The sequence below is a fragment of the Pleurodeles waltl genome, chromosome 12, assembly GCF_031143425.1.
Source record: "Pleurodeles waltl isolate 20211129_DDA chromosome 12, aPleWal1.hap1.20221129, whole genome shotgun sequence".
Taxonomy (NCBI): Eukaryota; Metazoa; Chordata; class Amphibia; order Caudata; family Salamandridae; genus Pleurodeles; species Pleurodeles waltl.
In genome coordinates this window covers 46,846,130-46,865,886 of record NC_090451.1, presented here as the reverse complement: position 1 = coordinate 46,865,886, position 19,757 = coordinate 46,846,130, and the positions used below count along the sequence as shown (strand labels likewise).

General features: G+C 45.7%; 1 protein-coding gene across 2 annotated transcripts in view; it reads left to right on the top strand.

The window, feature by feature from the left end:
* Positions 1-19,757, top strand: part of CPAMD8 (C3 and PZP like alpha-2-macroglobulin domain containing 8) — a 1,104,327-nt gene that overhangs the window by 94,196 nt on the left and 990,374 nt on the right. For both annotated transcript variants that reach the window (XM_069217904.1, XM_069217903.1), the window contains exon 5: positions 18,384-18,436. In XM_069217904.1, coding sequence (XP_069074005.1) covers positions 18,384-18,436 — 53 coding nt within the window. The remainder of the gene's footprint in view (positions 1-18,383; positions 18,437-19,757) is intronic.

The window sequence follows — 19,757 nt, the reverse complement described above, 5'->3', positions numbered from 1 at the left end:
CATTTTTTCTATTTTTTGTGCTTTCAGCCTCCTTCCAGTTAGTGACAGAAATGAGTGTGTAACCAATGCTGGATCCCGGACAGCTAAACATTTCTGAAAAGTAGACACAATCCTGAATTCAGCAAGGGGTCATTTGTGTAGATTTGTCAAGGGTTTCCTACAGAAAGTAACTGCTAAAATAAAAAATATATTGAAATTGAGGGGAAAAAAGAGCCATTTCCGGCCACGTTTTCTTCTATAACTTTTTCCAGCTATGGCAGATTTTTGAAAGCAATATACTGTTACATCTGCTGGACTCTTCTGGTTGCAGGGATATGTAGGGCTTATAGGTTCATCAAGAACCCTAGATACCCAGAGCCAATAAATGAGCTGCACCTTGCAATGGGTTTTAATTGTATACCAGGTATACAGCAATTCATTTGGTGAAATATAAAGAGTGAAAAATAGGTATCAAGGAAATCTTTGTATTTCCAAAATGGGCACAGGATAAGGTGTTGAGAAGCAGTGGTTATTTACACATCTCTGAAGTTGGGGGTCCCCATACTAGCATGTGAATTGCAGGGCATTTCTCAAATAGAGTTCTTTCTCACACACTGTCTTACATTTGGAAGGAAAAAATTTAGAAAAAGACAAGGGGTAATAACGCTTGTTCATCTATTCTGTGTTCCCCCAACTCTCCCAATAAAATCGGTACCTCGCTTGTGTGGGTATGCCTAATGCCTACAATAGGAAATGCAACATGGACACATCATATTTTTACATTGAAATCTGATGGGTTTTTTGAGAAAGTGACTAGCTGTGGATTTTGGCCTCTAGCTCAGCCGGCACCTAGGGAAACCTATCAAACCTGTGCATTTTTTAAAACTAGACACCTAGAGGAATCCATGATGGGGTGACTTGTGGGGCTCTCACCAGGTTCTGTCACTCAGAATCCTTTGCAAACCTCAACATTTGGCTACAAAAACACTTTTCCCTCACAGTTCGGTGCTGCAAAGTTCTAGAATCTGAGAGGAGCCACAAACTTCCTTCCACCCAGCATTCCCCCAAGTTTCCTGATAAAAATGGTACCTCACTTGTGTGGGTAGGCCTAGTGCCCGCAACAGGAAATGCCCCAAAACTCAACGTGGACACATCACACTTTCCGATAGAAAACTGACCTTTTTTTTGCAAAGTGCTTAGCTGTGGATTTTTGTCCTCTAGCTCAGCCGGCACCTCAGGAAACGTAGCAAACCTGTACATTTTTTAAAACTAAACACCTAGAGGAACCCAGAATGGGGAGACTTGTGGGTCTCTCACCAGGTACTGATACCCAGAATCCTTTGCAAACCTCAAAATTTGGCAAAAAAAACCTTTTCCCCCATATTTCGGTAATAGAAAGTTCTGGAATCTGAGAGGAGCAACACATTTTCTTCCACCCAGCATTCCCCCAAGTCTCGCTATAAAAATGGTACCTCACTTGTGTGGGTAGGCCTAGTGCCTGCGACAGGAAATGCCCCAAAACACAACATGGACACATTACTTTTTCCCAAAGAAAACTGACCTGTCTTTTGCAAAGTGTCTAGCTGTGGATTCTGTCCTCTAGTTCAGCCAGCACCTAGGAAAACCTAGCAAACCTGGACATTTCTGAAAACTAGCCACCTAGGGGGAACCCAGGATGGGGTAACTTGTGGCGCTCTCACCAGGTTCTGTTACTCAGAATCCTTTGCAAACCTCAAAATTTGGCAAACCAAAATGCCTTTTCCTCACATTTCGGTGATAGAAAGTTCTGGAATCTGAGAGGAGCCACAAGTTTCCTTCAACCCAGCACTCCCCCAAGCCTCCTGATAAAATTGTGTGGGTAGGCCTAGTGACCGTGTTAGGAATAGATCACACAACGGTCAATGTTAGTCCTTACATGAGGGCAACTGTGGACCCTGGGGTGATTCATTCCCGAAGCAGGCACTAGGTACCGGCACTCAAGTGGGGAAGAGTTTTCATCAGGACAGGCGGGGAAACACTGGGTGGTAGGAAGTTTGTGGATCCCAGCATATTCCTGTAGTTTGTGTGACAGAAATGGAAGAAAAAATAGAGTTTTTATTCAACATTTCAGCTTTGCAGGGTATTCTGGGTAAGAAAACTTTGGGGAATCCACACAAGCCACTCCTCTGACTCCCCCGGGTGTCTAGTTTCCAGAAATGTCTGGGTTTGGTAGGTTTCCCTGTATGGCCGTCGAGCCCAAGTCCGAAAACGCAGGTGCCTGCTTTACAAAACCAGGTTGTTTTTTGATAGATAATTTTGATGTCTCCACAATACGATTTGGGTGGTGGAATTTGGGGCTGAACTAAATTGGGGAGCTACCAAGAGAGCACGCTCTCTGTGCTTGCCGCCACATGCACCTTCTCTCTGGGTTGGGCTAACCCGCAATAGTCCCGCTGCACAGACTGTGCTTGCGGAGCAAGACTGTCCTTATCACCTCCCTCAGAATCACTGGAAGAAGAGTTATCGGATGGGACTCCTCCGACTGAAAAATCACTCCCAGAGTCTGCGCCATTGTCCTGTCTCTCAGATGCTGTCTCAGAATCTGCGGTCAGTCTCTGATTCTATGTCAGAGCTGTCCTCTATGACCAGAGTTAGGGCTTGAGCAGCAGTCATCCAACAAGACCCCATCTCTGCTACTGGCTAAACTGTCACTCTAAAACACTAGCCTACGAAGACAGTCACAAAATTGCTGGTGGGTGTGCGTGATGCGTGCAACAATAAAGGTTGCCTTACCTTTGCTTCTTCCCTCAACCATCACCTTCTCTCAAGACACTCAAAAAATCAAAATAGATACACTATTACATTACCTTGTAACAGAACAATCGTCACAGTCTTTAGCGCCTCTAGCGCCCAGTCCAACAATCATCATTGGTGCTCCCACTCCCATGACCACCTCTTTGGATTCCCTCACTACCACCCAGATTCCATCTCTCCATAGCCCCCCTTGCACATACATTTCATTTGTATTATAGCACAGGTGATGGCTGGCTTTACTAATCCACTCAGCTATTCACATATAATACAGTTTTGATCTTTGCAGTATGCATATAAACCTTCTGTGATACTTTATGGCATCAAAACTGCCACTAGACAAACTTCAGATCCTCTTCTAGCAGAAACACAATCACAAGACTTACTTGACTTATTTATTGCTGCCTAAAAGCTACAGTTGAAACGCATCAGTTGAAGTATGTGCATTGCTTTGAAGACGCAAGCTGCAAGAGAACTGGTGGCGAATGAATATATATATATATATATATATATATATATATATATATATATATATATATATATGTGTGTAAAGAGATCACTTTTGATCGCAGCCCCCAGGAAAACCGCACACACATTGACAAAAGTGATCTCTCTCTCTCGCTCTCTCAATATATATTTATTATTTTTTTAATTATTTTTTTAAATAGCTGTATGGTTTCCCTGAGGGGGCCATAGTGCCCCCCAGGGAAACCTTACAGCTATTAAAAAAAAAATTGCCCCCACAGTGGGTCAGCCCTGCTCACAGGAAACCCCTGTCAATTTCATTTTTTTTTAAATTATTATTTATTTAAAAAAAATATTTTTTAACCCCTGGCGAGGGTGTGATCATGAAGTGATACGCCTGGAGTCTAGTAGGGTTTCCTGGCCCTAGATCGCAGCTGCAATCCAGGGACAGGAAACCGTTTCAGAAAAACCTTGTTTGAAAGGGGAGAATCTCCCCTTTCAAACTAGGCCTTCTCGGATGGTGGGGAGGCCCGTTTTCCTTACCGGCTGCTTCCTGCTCCGATGGGGAAAACAACTGTGACGTCCGCGCCGAGGCGTGCTGACGCCACAAAGGGGCAGGTAGGGGGACGGGGGAGATGTGGAAGCTCTTCCGTGTCTCCAAATGGGGGGGTAAATAAAAAAATAATCCTCCTGTGAACCCCTCTCTGGTGTCGCCCACAGGTCGTGACCCCCCAATGGCCGACGTCGGCAGTCATGGTGTTAATTAAATGAGTATGAAAGAAAACAAGTTACTTACCTGTAACTACAGTTATCCAGTATTGGTATCTTTCATAAATTCACATGCTTGAATCATCCCCGTCGTCAAAGTGGGAGTCCCACGGTACATAAAATAGCAATAATTAACAAATAAAACTTTTTGCCATAGGCTATAATGGAAACAGTAATCGCTCATATAGCCTATCCATGTCCTTTTGTGAAAAGGACCCAAACCTGCCTGCTGACCAATCAGGCACCAGCACCCTCTAGAACACTCTCCAGAGAAGCTCCTTCCCTCAGATTTTCCAGCACAAGATTGAAAGATTATAACCTGAGAGGAAATGCGAGCGGCAAAGGGGAGGAGGGTGGGTCGCATGTGAATTTATGAAAGATGCCAATACTGGATAACTGTAGTTACAGGTAAGTAACTTGTTTTCTTATCCAGTATTGGATCTTTCATAAATTCACATGCTTTAATCTGAATAGTCCGCAGTACTGTTGATAAACATTAAACTCGCAGTGGATGGAGGGTGCGAGCATGAAAATCCTTTATACCCAATATAAAATAGTTAGCTCATAAATCTTGCATTATGAACTCCAGAGAAATATAGGGCCAGATATATGAATATCCAATTTTGCGACTTGCAAATTGCGTAACTGGTAACTGCGAGTTGGTTTGCGACCGCATTCGCGGTCACAGAGCAACTCTGAATTGCGATGTGGTCGCAAATAGGAAGGGAACACCCCTTCCTATTTGTGAGTCGCATTCCCAAATTGCGAGTCGGTACCGACTCGCAATTTGGGAATGAGCATCGCGTTCGGCCGTTTGCATGCCGCAAACTGCGTTTTTCGCAGTTTGCGACATGCAAACGGCTTCCGTACATCTTGCCCTCAGATACTTCTAAGTACATATACATATATACTGAACATTCGTGTTATAAATACATATATATATATATATACAACTAAATACACACTTAAATAGAAGCATATCAAAGTATATATGATGGAAATCACGGTTACTTGCATATCAAACCATTTCTATATAACCAAGGAAAGGTCTCACCTTAACCCGTTAAATGCGGGCGTCGGCCACTGGCCGACGCCCACACACCCTCCCTGGTGCGGGTCACGACCAGTGGCCGACACCAGGAAGGGCATTAATAAATCCTCGGGTGCGTCGCACCCGAGGATTTATTTTTTATTTTTTTCCCCCCCCCGGGAGACACGGAAGCTACCGTGTCTCCCCCCGCCCCCCACCCGCCCCTTTGTGACGTCAGCGCACCGCGAGGCGCGCTGACGTTGCAAAGGTGTTTTCCCCATGAAAGCAGGAAGCAGCCTTGCGGCCGCTTCCTGCTTTCATGGGGAAAACGTCCTTTTTCACGTTCGGGAAGGCCTCGTAAGAAAGGGGAGAGTCTCCCCTTTCTTACGAGGCCTTCCTGAAAGTGTTTCCTGGCCCCCAATCGCAGCACAGCTGCGATCGGGGGCCAGGAAACACTTTCAGGTTTCCTGGCTCCCCCGATCGCAGCACAGCTGCGATCGGGGGGGTCAGGAAACATTTTGAAAAGGCCTCGTAAGAAAGGGGAGAGTCTCCCCTTTCTTATGAGGCCTTCTGAAACGGTTTCCTGGCCCCCGATCGCAGCACAGCTGCGATCGGGGGCCAGGAAACCCCACTAGACACCAGGGATTTCACTTTTGGGGGGCAGCCCCCCCCCGGAAAACGGGCCGCCCCCCCCCCGGATAATTTTCCTAAAAAAATAAAAAGGTAGGTGCCCCCTGGGGAGGGGGGGCCGCGCGATCGCGCCCCCCCCCCCCCCCCCAGGGGATTTAAAAAAAAAAAAAAAAAAAAAAATGAAATGAAATGACAGGGGGTCGCCCGTGGGCAGGGTGACCCCCTGTGGGGGCAATTTTTTTTTTAGATGTTGTAGGGTTTCCCTGGGGGCCATTTTGGCCCCCAAGGAAACCATACAACAACTAAAAAAATATATATGTATATATCTATGTATATATATCTATGTAGATAGATATATCTAGGTACATGGATATATCTATAGATATATCTATGTAGATATATATTTATATATATATATATAGGTAGATCTGTATCAAAGAGATTTATAAAGCGCGCTACTCACCTGTGAGGGTCTCAAGGCGCTGGGGGGGGACGGGGGGGAGGGAAAGGGGCTAGGAGGTTCACTGTTCAAAAAGCCAGGTTTTGAGGCCCTTCCTGAAAAGAAGTAGGTTTTGGGTCTTGCGAATGTGGGTTGTGAGTGCGTTCCATGTTTTGGGTGCAATGTAGGAGAAGGATCTGCCCCGGTGGTGGTGTGTTTGATGCGGGGGTCAGAGGCGAGAGAGAGGTCAGCTGAACGGACGTTTCGTGTGGGGGTGTGGAAGGTGACTCTCGTTGAGGTAGGCAGGGCCTGTGTTGTGGAGTGATTTGTGTGTGAGGATGAGGATCTTGAAGGTGATCCTTTTGTCAATGGGGAGCCAGTGGAGGGATTTGAGGTGTGGAGAGATGTGTTCGTGTCGGTGGAGGTCGAGGATGAGTCGTGCTGCTGAGTTCTGGATGCGTGTAGTTTGCACTTGAGTTTTAGAGTGGTGCCGGCGTAGAGGGCGTTTCTGTAATCAAGCCTGCTGCTGATGAGTGCGTGAGTGACAGTTTTTCTGGTCTCTGTGGGGATCCATTTGAATGTTTTTCAGTATACGGAGTTTGTTGAAGCATGAGGAGGTAAGAGCGTTGATTTGTTGGGTCATAGAGAGGGAGGAGTCTAGGATGATGCTGAGGTTGCGTGCGTAGTTGGCGGGGGTGGGTGCAGGGCCTAGCGTGGTGGGCCACCATGGGGGGTCCCAGGTTTTTTTGGTGAGGGCCAAAGAGGATTATTTCGGTTTTGCTTGAGTTGAGTTTCAGGTGGTTGGCTGTCATATATACATCACTTTTGTCAATATGTGTGTGGTTTCCCTGGGGGGAAAAGGGTCCGACTTGTCTAGTGGCAGTTTTAGTGCCATAAAGAAGCGCAGAAGGTTTATATGCCTACTGCAAAGAGCACATCTGTATTTTATGTAAATAGCTGAGTACATTAGTAAAGTCTATGGAGAGATGAAGGGCACTTTTGCTGGGTGGTAATGAGGGAATCCGAGGAGGAGGGAGTGGGAGCACCAATAATGATTGTTGGACTGGGCGCAGGAGGTGCTAAAGACTGTGACGAATGGTATGTGACAAGGTGTTTTTTGAGTGTCTTGAAAGTACGTGCTGATTGAGGGAAGAAGCGCAGGTAAGGTGGCCTCTACTGTTGCACGTATCTCACACACACCATCGATTTTGTGACTGTCTACGTAGGCTAGTGTTTTAGAGCAACAGTTTAGCCAATAGCAGAGATGGCATCTTGATGGATGACTGCTGCCTGCACTCGGGTTATAGAGGACCGCTCTGACATAGGATCAGAGACTGAGACATCAGATACTGAGGCAGCATCTGAGGGATAGGACAATGGCGCAGACTCTGGGAGTGATTTTTCAGTCAGAGGAGTCCCATTCGAAAACTCCTCTTCCAGTACATTATGAGGGAGGTGATGAGGACAGTCCTGCTGTCCCTTCGCAAGCTGTTCGTGCAACTGGGTAATAGTGGGTTAGGCCAACCCAGAGAGCAGGTGAATGCGGCGGCAAGCAGAGAGAGAGTGCTCTCTTGGGAGCTCACCAATTTAGTTCAGCCCCAAATTCCACCACCCAAATCATATTGTGGAGACATCAAAATTGTCTATGGCAAAACAAACTGGTTTTGTAAGGCAGGCACCTGTGTTTTTGGTCCTGGATTCGGCGGCCATATAGAGAAACACACTAAACCCAAACATTTCTGGAAACTAGACATTCGGGGGAGTCCACAGAGGTGTGACTTGTGTGGATTCCCCAAAGTTTTCTTACCCAGAATACCCTGCAAAGCTGAAATGTTGAGAAAAAACTCTATTTTTCTCGCATTTCTGTCACACAAACTACAGGAATATGCTGGGATCCACAACATTCCTACCACCCAGTGACTCCTCACCTGTCCTGATAAAAACACTACCCCACTTGAGTGCCTACACCTTGTGCCTGTGTCAGGAATGGATCACCCCAGGGTCAACAGCTGCCTCACGTAAGGACCAACATTGACCGTTGTGTGATCTATTCCTATCGCAGGCACCAGGCCTAACCACACAAGTGAGGTATCATATTTATCGGGAGACTTGGGGGAACGCTGGGTGGAAGGAAATTTGTGGCTCCCCTCAGATTCCAGAACTTTCTGTCACCGAAATGTGTGGAAAACGTGGTATTTTAGCCACATTTTGAGGTTTGCAAAGGATTCTGGGTAACAGAACCTGGTCCGAGCCCCACAAGTCACCTCATCTTGGATTCCCCTGGGTTTCTAGTTTACAAAAATGTGCTGGTTTGCTAGGTTTCCCCAGGTGCCGGCTGAGCTAGAGGCCAAAATCCACAGGTAGGCACTGTTTTCTATGAAAAAATGTGATGTGTCCACGTTCTGTTTTGGGGCATTTCCTGTCGCGGGCGCTAGGCCTACCCACACAAGTGAGGTATCATTTTTATCGGGAGACTTAGGGGAACGCCGGGTGGAAGGAAATTTGTGGCTCCTCTCAGATTCCAGAACTTTCTGTCACCGAAATCTGAGGAAAACTTGTTTTTTTAGCCACTTTTTGAGGTTTGCAAAGGATTGTGGGTAACAGAACCTGGTCCGAGCCCCGCGAGTCACCCCTCCTTGTATTGCCCTAGGTCTCTAGTTTTCAGAAATGCACAGGTTTGGTAGGTTTCCCTAGGTGCCGGCTGAGCTAGAGGCCAAAATCTACAGGTAGGCACTTCTCAAAAAACACCTCTGTTTTCTTCCAAAAATTTTGATGTGTCCACGTTGCGCTTTGGGGCGTTTCCTGTCGCGGGCGCTAGGCCTACCCACACAAGTGAGGTATCATTTTTATCGGGAGACTTGGGGGAACGCCGGGTGGAAGGAAATTTGTGGCTCCTCTCAGATTCCAGAACTTTCTGTCACCGAAATCTGAGGAAAACTTGTTTTTTTAGCCACTTTTTGAGGTATGCAAAGGATTCTGGGTAACAGAACCTGGTCCGAGCCCCGCGAGTCACCCCTCCTTGTATTGCCCTAGGTCTCTAGTTTTCAGAAATGCACAGGTTTGGTAGGTTTCCCTAGGTGCCGGCTGAGCTAGAGGCCAAAATCTACAGGTAGGCACTTCTCAAAAAACACCTCTGTTTTCTTCCAAAAATTTTGATGTGTCCACGTTGCGCTTTGGGGCGTTTCCTGTCGCGGGCGCTAGGCCTACCCACACAAGTGAGGTATCATTTTTATCGGGAGACTTGGGGGAACGCCGGGTGGAAGGAAATTTGTGGCTCCTCTCAGATTCCAGAACTTTCTGTCACCGAAATCTGAGGAAAACTTGTTTTTTTAGCCACTTTTTGAGGTTTGCAAAGGATTCTGGGTAACAGAACCTGGTCCGAGCCCCGCGAGTCACCCCTCCTTGTATTGCCCTAGGTCTCTAGTTTTCAGAAATGCACAGGTTTGGTAGGTTTCCCTAGGTGCCGGCTGAGCTAGAGGCCAAAATCTACAGGTAGGCACTTCTCAAAAAACACCTCTGTTTTCTTCCAAAAAATTTTATGTGTCCACGTTGCGCTTTGGGGCGTTTCCTGTCGCGGGCGCTAGGCCTACCCACACAAGTGAGGTATCATTTTTATCGGGAGACTTGGGGGAACGCCGGGTGGAAGGAAATTTGTGGCTCCTCTCAGATTCCAGAACTTTCTGTCACCGAAATCTGAGGAAAACTTGTTTTTTTAGCCACTTTTTGAGGTTTGCAAAGGATTCTGGGTAACAGAACCTGGTCCGAGCCCCGCGAGTCACCCCTCCTTGTATTGCCCTAGGTCTCTAGTTTTCAGAAATGCACAGGTTTGGTAGGTTTCCCTAGGTGCCGGCTGAGCTAGAGGCCAAAATCTACAGGTAGGCACTTCTCAAAAAACACCTCTGTTTTCTTCCAAAAATTTTGATGTGTCCACGTTGCGCTTTGGGGCGTTTCCTGTCGCGGGCGCTAGGCCTACCCACACAAGTGAGGTATCATTTTTATCGGGAGACTTGGGGGAACGCCGGGTGGAAGGAAATTTGTGGCTCCTCTCAGATTCCAGAACTTTCTGTCACCGAAATCTGAGGAAAACTTGTTTTTTTAGCCACTTTTTGAGGTTTGCAAAGGATTCTGGGTAACAGAACCTGGTCCGAGCCCCGCGAGTCACCCCTCCTTGGATTGCCCTAGGTCTCTAGTTTTCAGAAATGCACAGGTTTGGTAGGCTTCCCTAGGTGCCGGCTGAGCTAGAGGCCAAAATCTACAGGTAGGCACTTCTCAAAAAACACCTCTGTTTTCTTCCAAAAATTTTGATGTGTCCACGTTGCGCTTTGGGGCGTTTCCTGTCGCGGGCGCTAGGCCTACCCACACAAGTGAGGTATCATTTTTATCGGGAGACTTGGGGGAACGCCGGGTGGAAGGAAATTTGTGGCTCCTCTCAGATTCCAGAACTTTCTGTCACCGAAATCTGAGGAAAACTTGTTTTTTTAGCCACTTTTTGAGGTTTGCAAAGGATTCTGGGTAACAGAACCTGGTCCGAGCCCCGCAAGTCACCCCTCCTTGGATTCCCCTAGGTCTCTAGTTTTCAGAAATGCACAGGTTTGGTAGGTTTCCCTATGTGCCGGCTGAGCTAGAGGCCAAAATCTACAGGTAGGCACTTTGGAAAAAACAGCTGTGTTTTCTATAAAAAAAATAGGATGTGTCCATGTTGTGTTTTGGGGCATTTCCTGTCGCGGGCACTAGGCCTACCCACACAAGTGAGGTATCATTTTTATCGGGAGACTTGGGGGAACACAGAATAGCAAAACAAGTGTTATTGCCCCTTATCTTTCTCTACATTTTTTCCTTCCAAATATAAGAGAGTGTGTAAAAAAGACGTCTATTTGAGAAATGCCCTGCAATTCACATGCTAGTATGGGCACCTCGGAATTCAGCGATGTGCAAATAACCACTGCTCCTCAAAACCTTATCTTGATCCCATTTTGGAAATGCAAAGGTTTTCTTGATACCTCTTTTTCACTCTTCATATTTCAGCAAATGAATTGCTGTATACCCAGTATAGAATGAAAACCAACTGCAGGGTGCAGCTTATTTATTGGCTCTGGGTACCTAGGGTTCTTGATGAACCTACAAGCCCTTTATATCCCTGCAACCAGAAGAGTCCAGCAGACAAAACGGTATATTGCTTTCAGAAATCTGACATCGCAGGAAAAAGTTACAGAGTAAAACATGAAGAAAAATGGCTGTTGTTTTCAGCTCAATTTCAATATTTTTTTATTTCAGCTGTTATTTTCTGTAGGAAAACCTTGTAGGATCTACACAAATGACCCCTTGCTGAATTCAGAATTTTGTCTAGTTTTCAGAAATGTTTAGCATTCCGGGATCCAGCATTGGTTTCACACCCATTCCTGTCACTAACTGGAAGGAGGCTGAAAGCACCAAATATAGTAGAAATGGGGTATGTCCCAGTAAAATGCCAAATTTGTGTTGAAAAATTCGGTTTTCTGATTCAAGTCTGCCCGTTCCTGAAAGGTGGGAAGATAGTGATTTCAGCACCAGAAACCCTTGGTTGATGGCATTTTCAGGGAAAAAACCACAAGCCTTCTTCGGCAGCCCTTTTTTCCCATTTTTTTGGAAAAAACAAAATGTTCACTGTATTTTGGCTATTTTCTTGGTCTCCTCCAGGGGAAACCACCAACTCTGGGTACCATTAGAATCCCTAGGATGTTGGAAAAAAAGGACGCAAATTTGGCGTGGTTAGCTTATGTGGACAAAAAGTTATGAAGCCCTAAGTGCGAACTACCCCAAATAGCCAAAAAAGGGCTCAGCACTGGGGGGGAAAAGGCCCAGCAGCTAAGAGGTTAATGAAAGAGATGGCGTAGAACAGCTTGTCCTACTAGAGAGTCGGTTCTCTGCGATGACTCCAAACAATAGTGCTGCGTAAAGGAGTGCCTAGTTTTCCATGTCGCAGCTTGACATATCGTATTCAGGGCAATACCCTGAAACAGAGCAGTCGATGTGGAGACTGCTCTCGTGGAGTGGGCTCTCGGGCGCCTAGTCAATGGTCTTCCTGCCTTGGTGTGACAGAATTGGATTGTCGAGGAAATCCACCGGGCTATAGTGGCCTTGGTGACTCCTGCTCCCTGTCGTACAAGAGAATAAGATACCAAGAGTTGATCTGATTTTCTGATTTGTTTGGTACTTTGAAGATAAAATTTGAGGCATCGTTTGATGTCCAAAGAATGAAGAGTTTTTTCTGCGATTGTAGTTGGGTTTGGAAAAAAGGTTCGTAGTATCACGGGCTCATTGAGATGGAATGAAGATGGCACCTTGGGAATGTATTTGGGGTTGGTTCTGAGCATAACAAAGTCATCAGAAAAAAACAAAGTGTTCTTTAGTAGTGAACGCCTGTATATCACTGACTCTCCTGGTAGAAGTGAGAGCAAGCAGGGTTGCCACTTTCCATGTGATGTACTTGAGTTCCGCCCTGTGAATGGGTTCGAAAGGAGCTTTCATGAGCTGAGACAGGACTATATTAAGGTGCCACTCTGGCGGAGGTAGCCGCACCGGAGGGAAAGTGCGGAAAAGTTCTTTCATAAACTGCTTAATGATTCTGGATGAGCCGATTAAGGGCATCTCAGCCGATCGCCTATAGGAGGCTATAGCTGCTAGGTGAATCTTGACTGATGCATATCAAAGACCAGCCTTGGAGAGTGAGAGAAGGTAAGAATGAATTTGTTCAGGGTTAATTTGTAACGGGTGGAAGTTGTTCTGAGAGCACCAAACAAAAAATCTCTTCCACTTGAGTTTGTACGTCTTATTTGTGTTCTCTGCTCGTGCCCTAGATAATATCAGTCTACATTCCTGATCGATGTTCATATCGTGAAACTCTCTGTACTCAGGAGCCAAGCATGCAATTGCAGCCAAGCTGGGTCGGGATGAAGGATGAGACCCCGATTCTTCGTGAGAAGGTTGTGGTTGCAAGGGCGGCGGTTTGGATTGGCCACGGACCGGAGTAGGAGCTCCGTGTACCAGTACTGTCTGGGCCATCTGGGGGCTATGAGAATGATCCTGCAGCATTCGGACTTAATTTTCCTGAGGAGCCTGGGAATCAGAGGGATGGGGGGAAAAGCGTAGGCAAAGATCCCGGACCATCTCCTCAAAAGAGCATTTCCCCACGACCCCAGGAGTGGGTATCGACTGGCGTAGAACTGGCATTTGGCGTTCAGGTTGGTGGCGAACAAGTCTAGGATCGGCTGACCCCATAGTTGGAAGATGCCGTCGAGTATGTTCTGGTTGAGTTCCCACTCATGTCAGTTGTCGTCTGTCCTGCTGAGAGAGTCCGCTAGGGCGTTGTTGACCCCCTGGCAGGTGCTCCACCCTGAGGCGAACATTGTGCAGTGTGAGCCAGTCCCAAAGAGACTGAGCTTCCCTTGAGAGGGAGAGGGATCTTGTTCCTCCCTGCTTGTTGATGTAAAACATACTTGTTGTGTTGTCCGTCCTGACCAACACTGAGGACCTTGCGATGCGTGGAAGAAAAACTTTGAGCGTGAGATGGATCGCCTTCAGTTCTAGCAGGTTTATGTGCATTCCTTTCTGGAGATTGGACCATCTGCCCTGAATGCGCATGTCTTGCAAATGGCGTCCCCAGCCTTCCAAGGAAGCGTCTGTGGTGATGACAAAGTCTGTTATTGGTGCTAGAAACGTAAGACCTTGGGAGATGTGGTTGGTCTGAGACCACCACTTCAACGCCTGCCGAATTCTTGGTGTGATAGTTATTAAGTCGTCGAAGCACCCTTGCGACTGGGTCCATTGGAGTTGTAGTTCTTCTTGCAACGGTCTCATTCTCAGCCTTGCTAGTCAAACTAGGACGATGGCCGAGGAAATCATGCCCAGAAGCGACTTGAACAGTCGTACTGAAACAAACTCTTTTGTGCAGATTCTGACAGCTAAGTGGGTTACCTTCTGCTGCCTTGCTGGAGTGAGATATGCTTTGTTCTGGATAGTGTCTAACTCTGCACCCAGGAAAACTCTTCTGCATGAGGGAAGTATGACCGACTTCTGTAGATTCACTGTTAGCCCCAAACTGTGGAATAATTTTAAGCAAGCGTTTGTCGCTTTGGAGGCTAGTACGGTAGACAGAGCTTTTATGAGCCAGTCATCCAGGTATGGAAACACCTGGAAACCCTTGCTGCGGAGGAAACCTGCGACTGGGGCAAGGCATTTCGTGAAGATTCTTGGAGCTGATCTCAGCCCGAATGGTAGGACTTTGAACTGATAATGGGCACCGGTTACAGTAAAACTGAGAAATGTGCGATGTTTCTGATGTATTGGTATGTGGAAATAGGCATCCTGAAGATCCAAAGTTGTCATAAAATCTCCAGGATTGAGGAGGTGCAGGATATCTGACAGTGTGATCATCCAAAAAGATTGCTTCCGAAGGAACTTGTTGAGTTTCCTGAGATCCAGTATCGGACGCCGTTCCCCTGACTTCTTTATTAGGAAGAAACGGGAGTAGAATCCGAGACCTCGTTGCTGAACTGGAACTGCCTCTATAGCTCCCTTGGCAAGCATACTGAATACCTCCTGTTGAAGCAGATGAAGATGGAGAGGTCTGCCTGTTCTTGGTGGATGATGCAGTGGTTTTTGTATGAATTCCAGGGTATGACCTCTTGTCACTATATCCAGCACCCATTTGTCTGATGTTATTTTCTTCCACTCCTGGATGTAGTTGGAAATGTTCGCTCCTATTTGTTGATGGTGTGAACGTTGGGGAAGCATAGCCGGTGCCTGGAGAAGATCATTGCTTTCTGGGTTGATTTCTGCTTTGTGAACCCTGTCTTCTCTTTCTTCCCGGTCTGGCGTAGGAAGCCGTAGATGGTTGCCTGTACTGTTGTTGGTTGGAAGGCCTATATTGGGTTGCTGGTACTGCCTGTGAAAGGAACCTCGAAATGAGGTAAAACCTCTTCCTCTAGCACCCCGAAAGGGCTGTTTCCGCTACTGCAGGGTACCTAGGGACTTGGCAGTGTCTGTGTTGGTCTTGATGGCTTGGAGCGTGTCATCTACATGCTTGCCAAAGAGAGATTCGCCATCGCAGGGGCATGTCGAGGATACGGGACTGCACTTCCGGCCTGAAAGATGTGGCTTTGAGCCAACCTTGGCGGCATAAGACAGCGGCACCAGCTAGCTGACGAAAGCCAGTAGAAGCTATATCAAGAGCGCAGTCGATTATTTCTTCCGACGTACGCTCACCTTCTTGGAGGATCTTCCGTGCCTCTGCTTGCTTGCTTTCAGGGATGAGGTCCAAGAAAGGTTGCATATCAGACCACATTTGCCGGTCATAATGATCCAGGATTGCCAATGAATTTGCTGGTCTGACAGTGAGTGCTGACATGGAGGAAAATCTTTTGCCCACATTATCCAATCTCCTTCCTTCTCTGTCTGGAGGAGTAGAGATAGGCGTCAATGGGTTCCTAGAACGCCTTTGAGCAGCTTGTGAAATAACCGAGTCAGGCTTTGGGTGGCCAGTAAGACATGCCGGAGAATCTTGGGTTGCCTTGTATTTCTTGTCCAGTTTTTGCGGGACTGGTGGGACTGTTGCCGGGTTGCGCATAATCTTTGTACCCTCGCTCCATATAATATCGATAATCGGAATGGACCGTACAGACTTCCTTGACTGCTCCTTAAAATCATGTAGGAAACATTCCGACTGGGAGACAGATGTTGGAAGGTGGAAGCGTGCAGCAGCTCTGTCCATAAGATTGTGGAAACCACCTATATCCTCGGGTGGAGAATCAGAAGGACGAGGAGGTGATGGAGAAGGAGTGGGAGCCAAGTAGTCATCCCATTCCTCGGTAGGATGTTGCGGGATAGAAATCTCTCCTTCTTCCTCTTCTTCCCCTGAAGTGGAACCTTCATCTCTAGGGGGTGCAGCTAACACAGAGTGGGGTGTCATTCTTGGAGTAGCTGGAGGAGGAGGGACATTGGTTGGTGTAGCAGGAGAAACTGGCGGTGGTGGCTGATCTTCTGCTGCCACTGGGAACCTTCTCCTATAATCCTGTAGCATAGATTGTAAATCCTGGATTAAGGAGGAAGGCATCTGTATAGAGTCTCTTGGCTGAGGCTCTCTTGGTTGGTAATAGTGTTCTTGATGTGGGTAGTATGGTTGGTATTGGTCATACTCATCATCGTCATCTTCTTCTTGATATTTAACGTGGAGCTGTGATGGGCTGTGTGCATCTCCGAATGGACCCTCATCATATTCCTCCCAGTCAAGTAGATGACTGGGTACTAAAGTTGACACTTTGCTTGGAGACGTGTCTATGGGATAAATGTCTGATCTGGGCAGAGATGTGATCCTGACCATGGCTCGGAGATCCGGAGACCTGGAAGAGGTAGGAGTAGCCTCTATCTGCCTGACAGGCACCAGTGAAGTCGTAGATGGTGTCAGAGTTGAAGATGCCGTGGATGGTACTGTGGCCAGAGATGATTTTTCCATCGACGGTGGTGTCGTCGACGGTGGTGTCGTCGACGGTGGTGTAGTCGACGGTGGTTTTGTCGACGACGGCTTCTTCGGTGTCCTCGTCGACGGTGAGACAGCTGATGACGCTGTTGTCATTGATATTATAGTCGACGGGGCTGTCGTCAACGGTGTTACAAGCGACGATGTTGTCGTCGTCGATGATGTCAACGACGCACTCCGTTCTGGAGTCCTCGTAGACTGAGGTTTGATTGAGGGAATAGGAGCCCCTACCGTTGATGTCAAAGTAGTCGTCGCTGATGATGGTCTGGTCGACGATGTAGTGGAGACAGTAGCTGTTAGTACCGTCGTCGTCGTCACGGTCGTCGATGGTGGTGTCGTCGTCGATTTGATTTTAATAGTCACCTTTCTAGAGGTAGAAGGCTCTGAGGAAGGAGAAAGACGGTAGGACTCCTTCTTTTGAAGAGGAGAGGATGGCTCAGAGGAAATTGAAGTCTGTAAGCCCTTTCCATTATGTAATTTCTGCCTCTTTCTAGATTTTTCTGTCTGGCCCAGGTCTTCAGAGTTTGACCTTTTGTGTGGCCTCTCTGACCCACTCTCCTCACCTGAAGTACAGGATTTCGCCTGTAACCATGTCAGGAGTCTACCCTCACGGTCTCTGAGGGTTTTTGTGGAGAAAGTACAACATATCTTGCAGTCTTTCACCTGATGTTGTGGGTAGAGACAATACAAGCAGTCTTTATGTGGATCATCCACATGGAGCCTTTTCTTTCCACAGGTCTTGCAAGGGCGGAAAAGGCCTTTTCTAGAAGAATCCGACATATTTTAAATTCTTTGAGAGAAAAAAGCTTCTGAATAAGTAGAAAACTGAGCAGAGCTCAGGGAGACTCCCTTCACACGACTTGCGGTAGAAAATCTGAGGGAAGGAGCTTCTCTGGAGTGTTCTAGAGGGTGCTGGTGCCTGATTGGTCAGCAGCCAGGTTTGGGTCCTTTTCACAAAAGTACGTGGATAGGCTATATGAGCGATTACTGTTTCCATTATAGCCTATGGCAAAAAGTTGTATTTGTTAATTATTGCTATTTTATGTACCGTGGGACTCCCACTTCGACAATGGGGATGATTCATGCATGTGAATTTATGAAAGATCCAACACTGGATAACTAAAATTACAATGTCTAAAGCCTAAGGCTATGTTAAACATTACATTGCGTTTAGTTCAAGCAAGTGAATCTTTGAAAGAAATGGTAACTTGTACTGTGAATTTTATTTAATATTGTTTCAACACTGCACTCCTTAGTCCATTCACCATACTAGGGTCTACAAGTACAGCATTATATTAGACCTAGATCTAGGGTACTCTTTCAGTGTCTGTTTATCTAAAACTGACCACAAAAAGGGAGAGTGCACCTGGCTAAGCAGAGCCTTTGGTGGCAGGATAACGCCAAAGTAAGCCAGGGCTTGTGATTCTCACCACTGTCAATGTTCTGCATTTGTGTATTCCATATCTGTCATGTCTTAATACTTTCTAATCTTACTCCCTTGACTGTCCAGATACAACCTGGGTGAAAGGCACACAATCCAAATATAAGCATTAAACTACTTAGCCTGCATCTCCCGTCTACTGATTAATGACTTTGGCCCTTTTAAATATGTTCACAGACTCTAAGATCAGGCAAATAGATCATAATGATTTTATACAATTGTACTTATATTTCTTTGAAGAGTTTTGTGGTCTCAAAACACAGCCATTTTATAAAAAGATATCTCAGTAACAAGTCTTTCAGCTTATGTTATGTTGTCTTTTTTGCAGTGCTGATAAATATATTCATGGTCACACCTGATCTTCGGCCCATTAATGAGAAGGTAAATGCTTTGTCAAATAACATACCCTTGAGTTGTTTTCTTTACTAATATTACATATGTATCTAGAGAGATTGAATTGCTCTGCCTGATAGTCACTTCAAAATCTATTACTGTTTTTATATAGTGGAAATTAGTGCCCTTTACATCACCTCGTTGTCTGCATACTATTCACATTAAATAGACCCACCAATGTGTGCCCCTGTCAGCATGCAATAGTTTACTTTTGAATTGCTCACATCAGCATGAAAAATAATTTGGATCTTTTAGACAGTCGAGTGTAAAAGGAATAAAAAGTCCCTCATGGAAAGCGCACCGTGTCACATGGTGTAAAATCAAGTGTAGCACGCCTTCCTGACTGCATGTGTCTCCCTACATTAAACATGATGTAAACAGTGCATTGTTTTCAGTTTATCTTTGTGAATCTGCCTTCTAAGGCACATAACACTTATTGTGCTTGAAGGAAAAAAAGATAACCAGGTAAGCCAACCTAATGACTTTGTCACTCTTTGGGTTCTTAAATTATTTAGCCTGTCGTACACAGCAACTATTATTAAGTTAAAAAGGTATTTAATATTCTTATTCTCAAAGAAAGAGAGAGCAAGTATGGTATTTGATGTATTTCACAAACAGTGTTTTTGACTAATGCGCATTTCCAAATGGATTTTTGTTAGGATTTTTCTGAGCATGATACTTGGCATGATTTATAGTTCCTCTTTTACTTTTTTGCTTTAATTGTTGGTTTATTCAGTCAGTAAATTCAATGAATAAAGAAATATTGTTTCCTACAAGCAGACAGGATTGCAAAGAAGTCAGATTTTATGATAGGCTGGCACCTCTGGAGGGATGGTAGAGCTAAAGGAATGTTAACACTATTGATTTATACTTAGCAGAGGAGATTTGCAAGTTGAAATTATACCCTGTATAGGGTTAGCTGAAAGGATGTTGTGGTTTCTCCACCAAAATCAGAGTATCTGTCTTTGGAAAATTCACCGCTGTCCATTAATGATGATCAAAATTCAGCCATGCTATGTGTGCACTGTCCAAAATATTCCTCAGACAGGCACCCAGTCTGTTCCTTTTTGATTAAAAGTAGAACAGAAAAATTCCAGAGGAAGGAATTTCTAAAGCAACTATATAGTTCATTATGTCAATTTCCTTGTTTTATCAATCCGTAATGATACATACAAACATTTAAAAAAAACTCCATGACCAATATGTTTCATGACTAAAAAAGAAAATGAACATTCATTAATTGCAAAGTTTGTAAACCATGAGAGATATCTTGTAATAGTACTTTTTATTCACAAGTTAAAAATATACT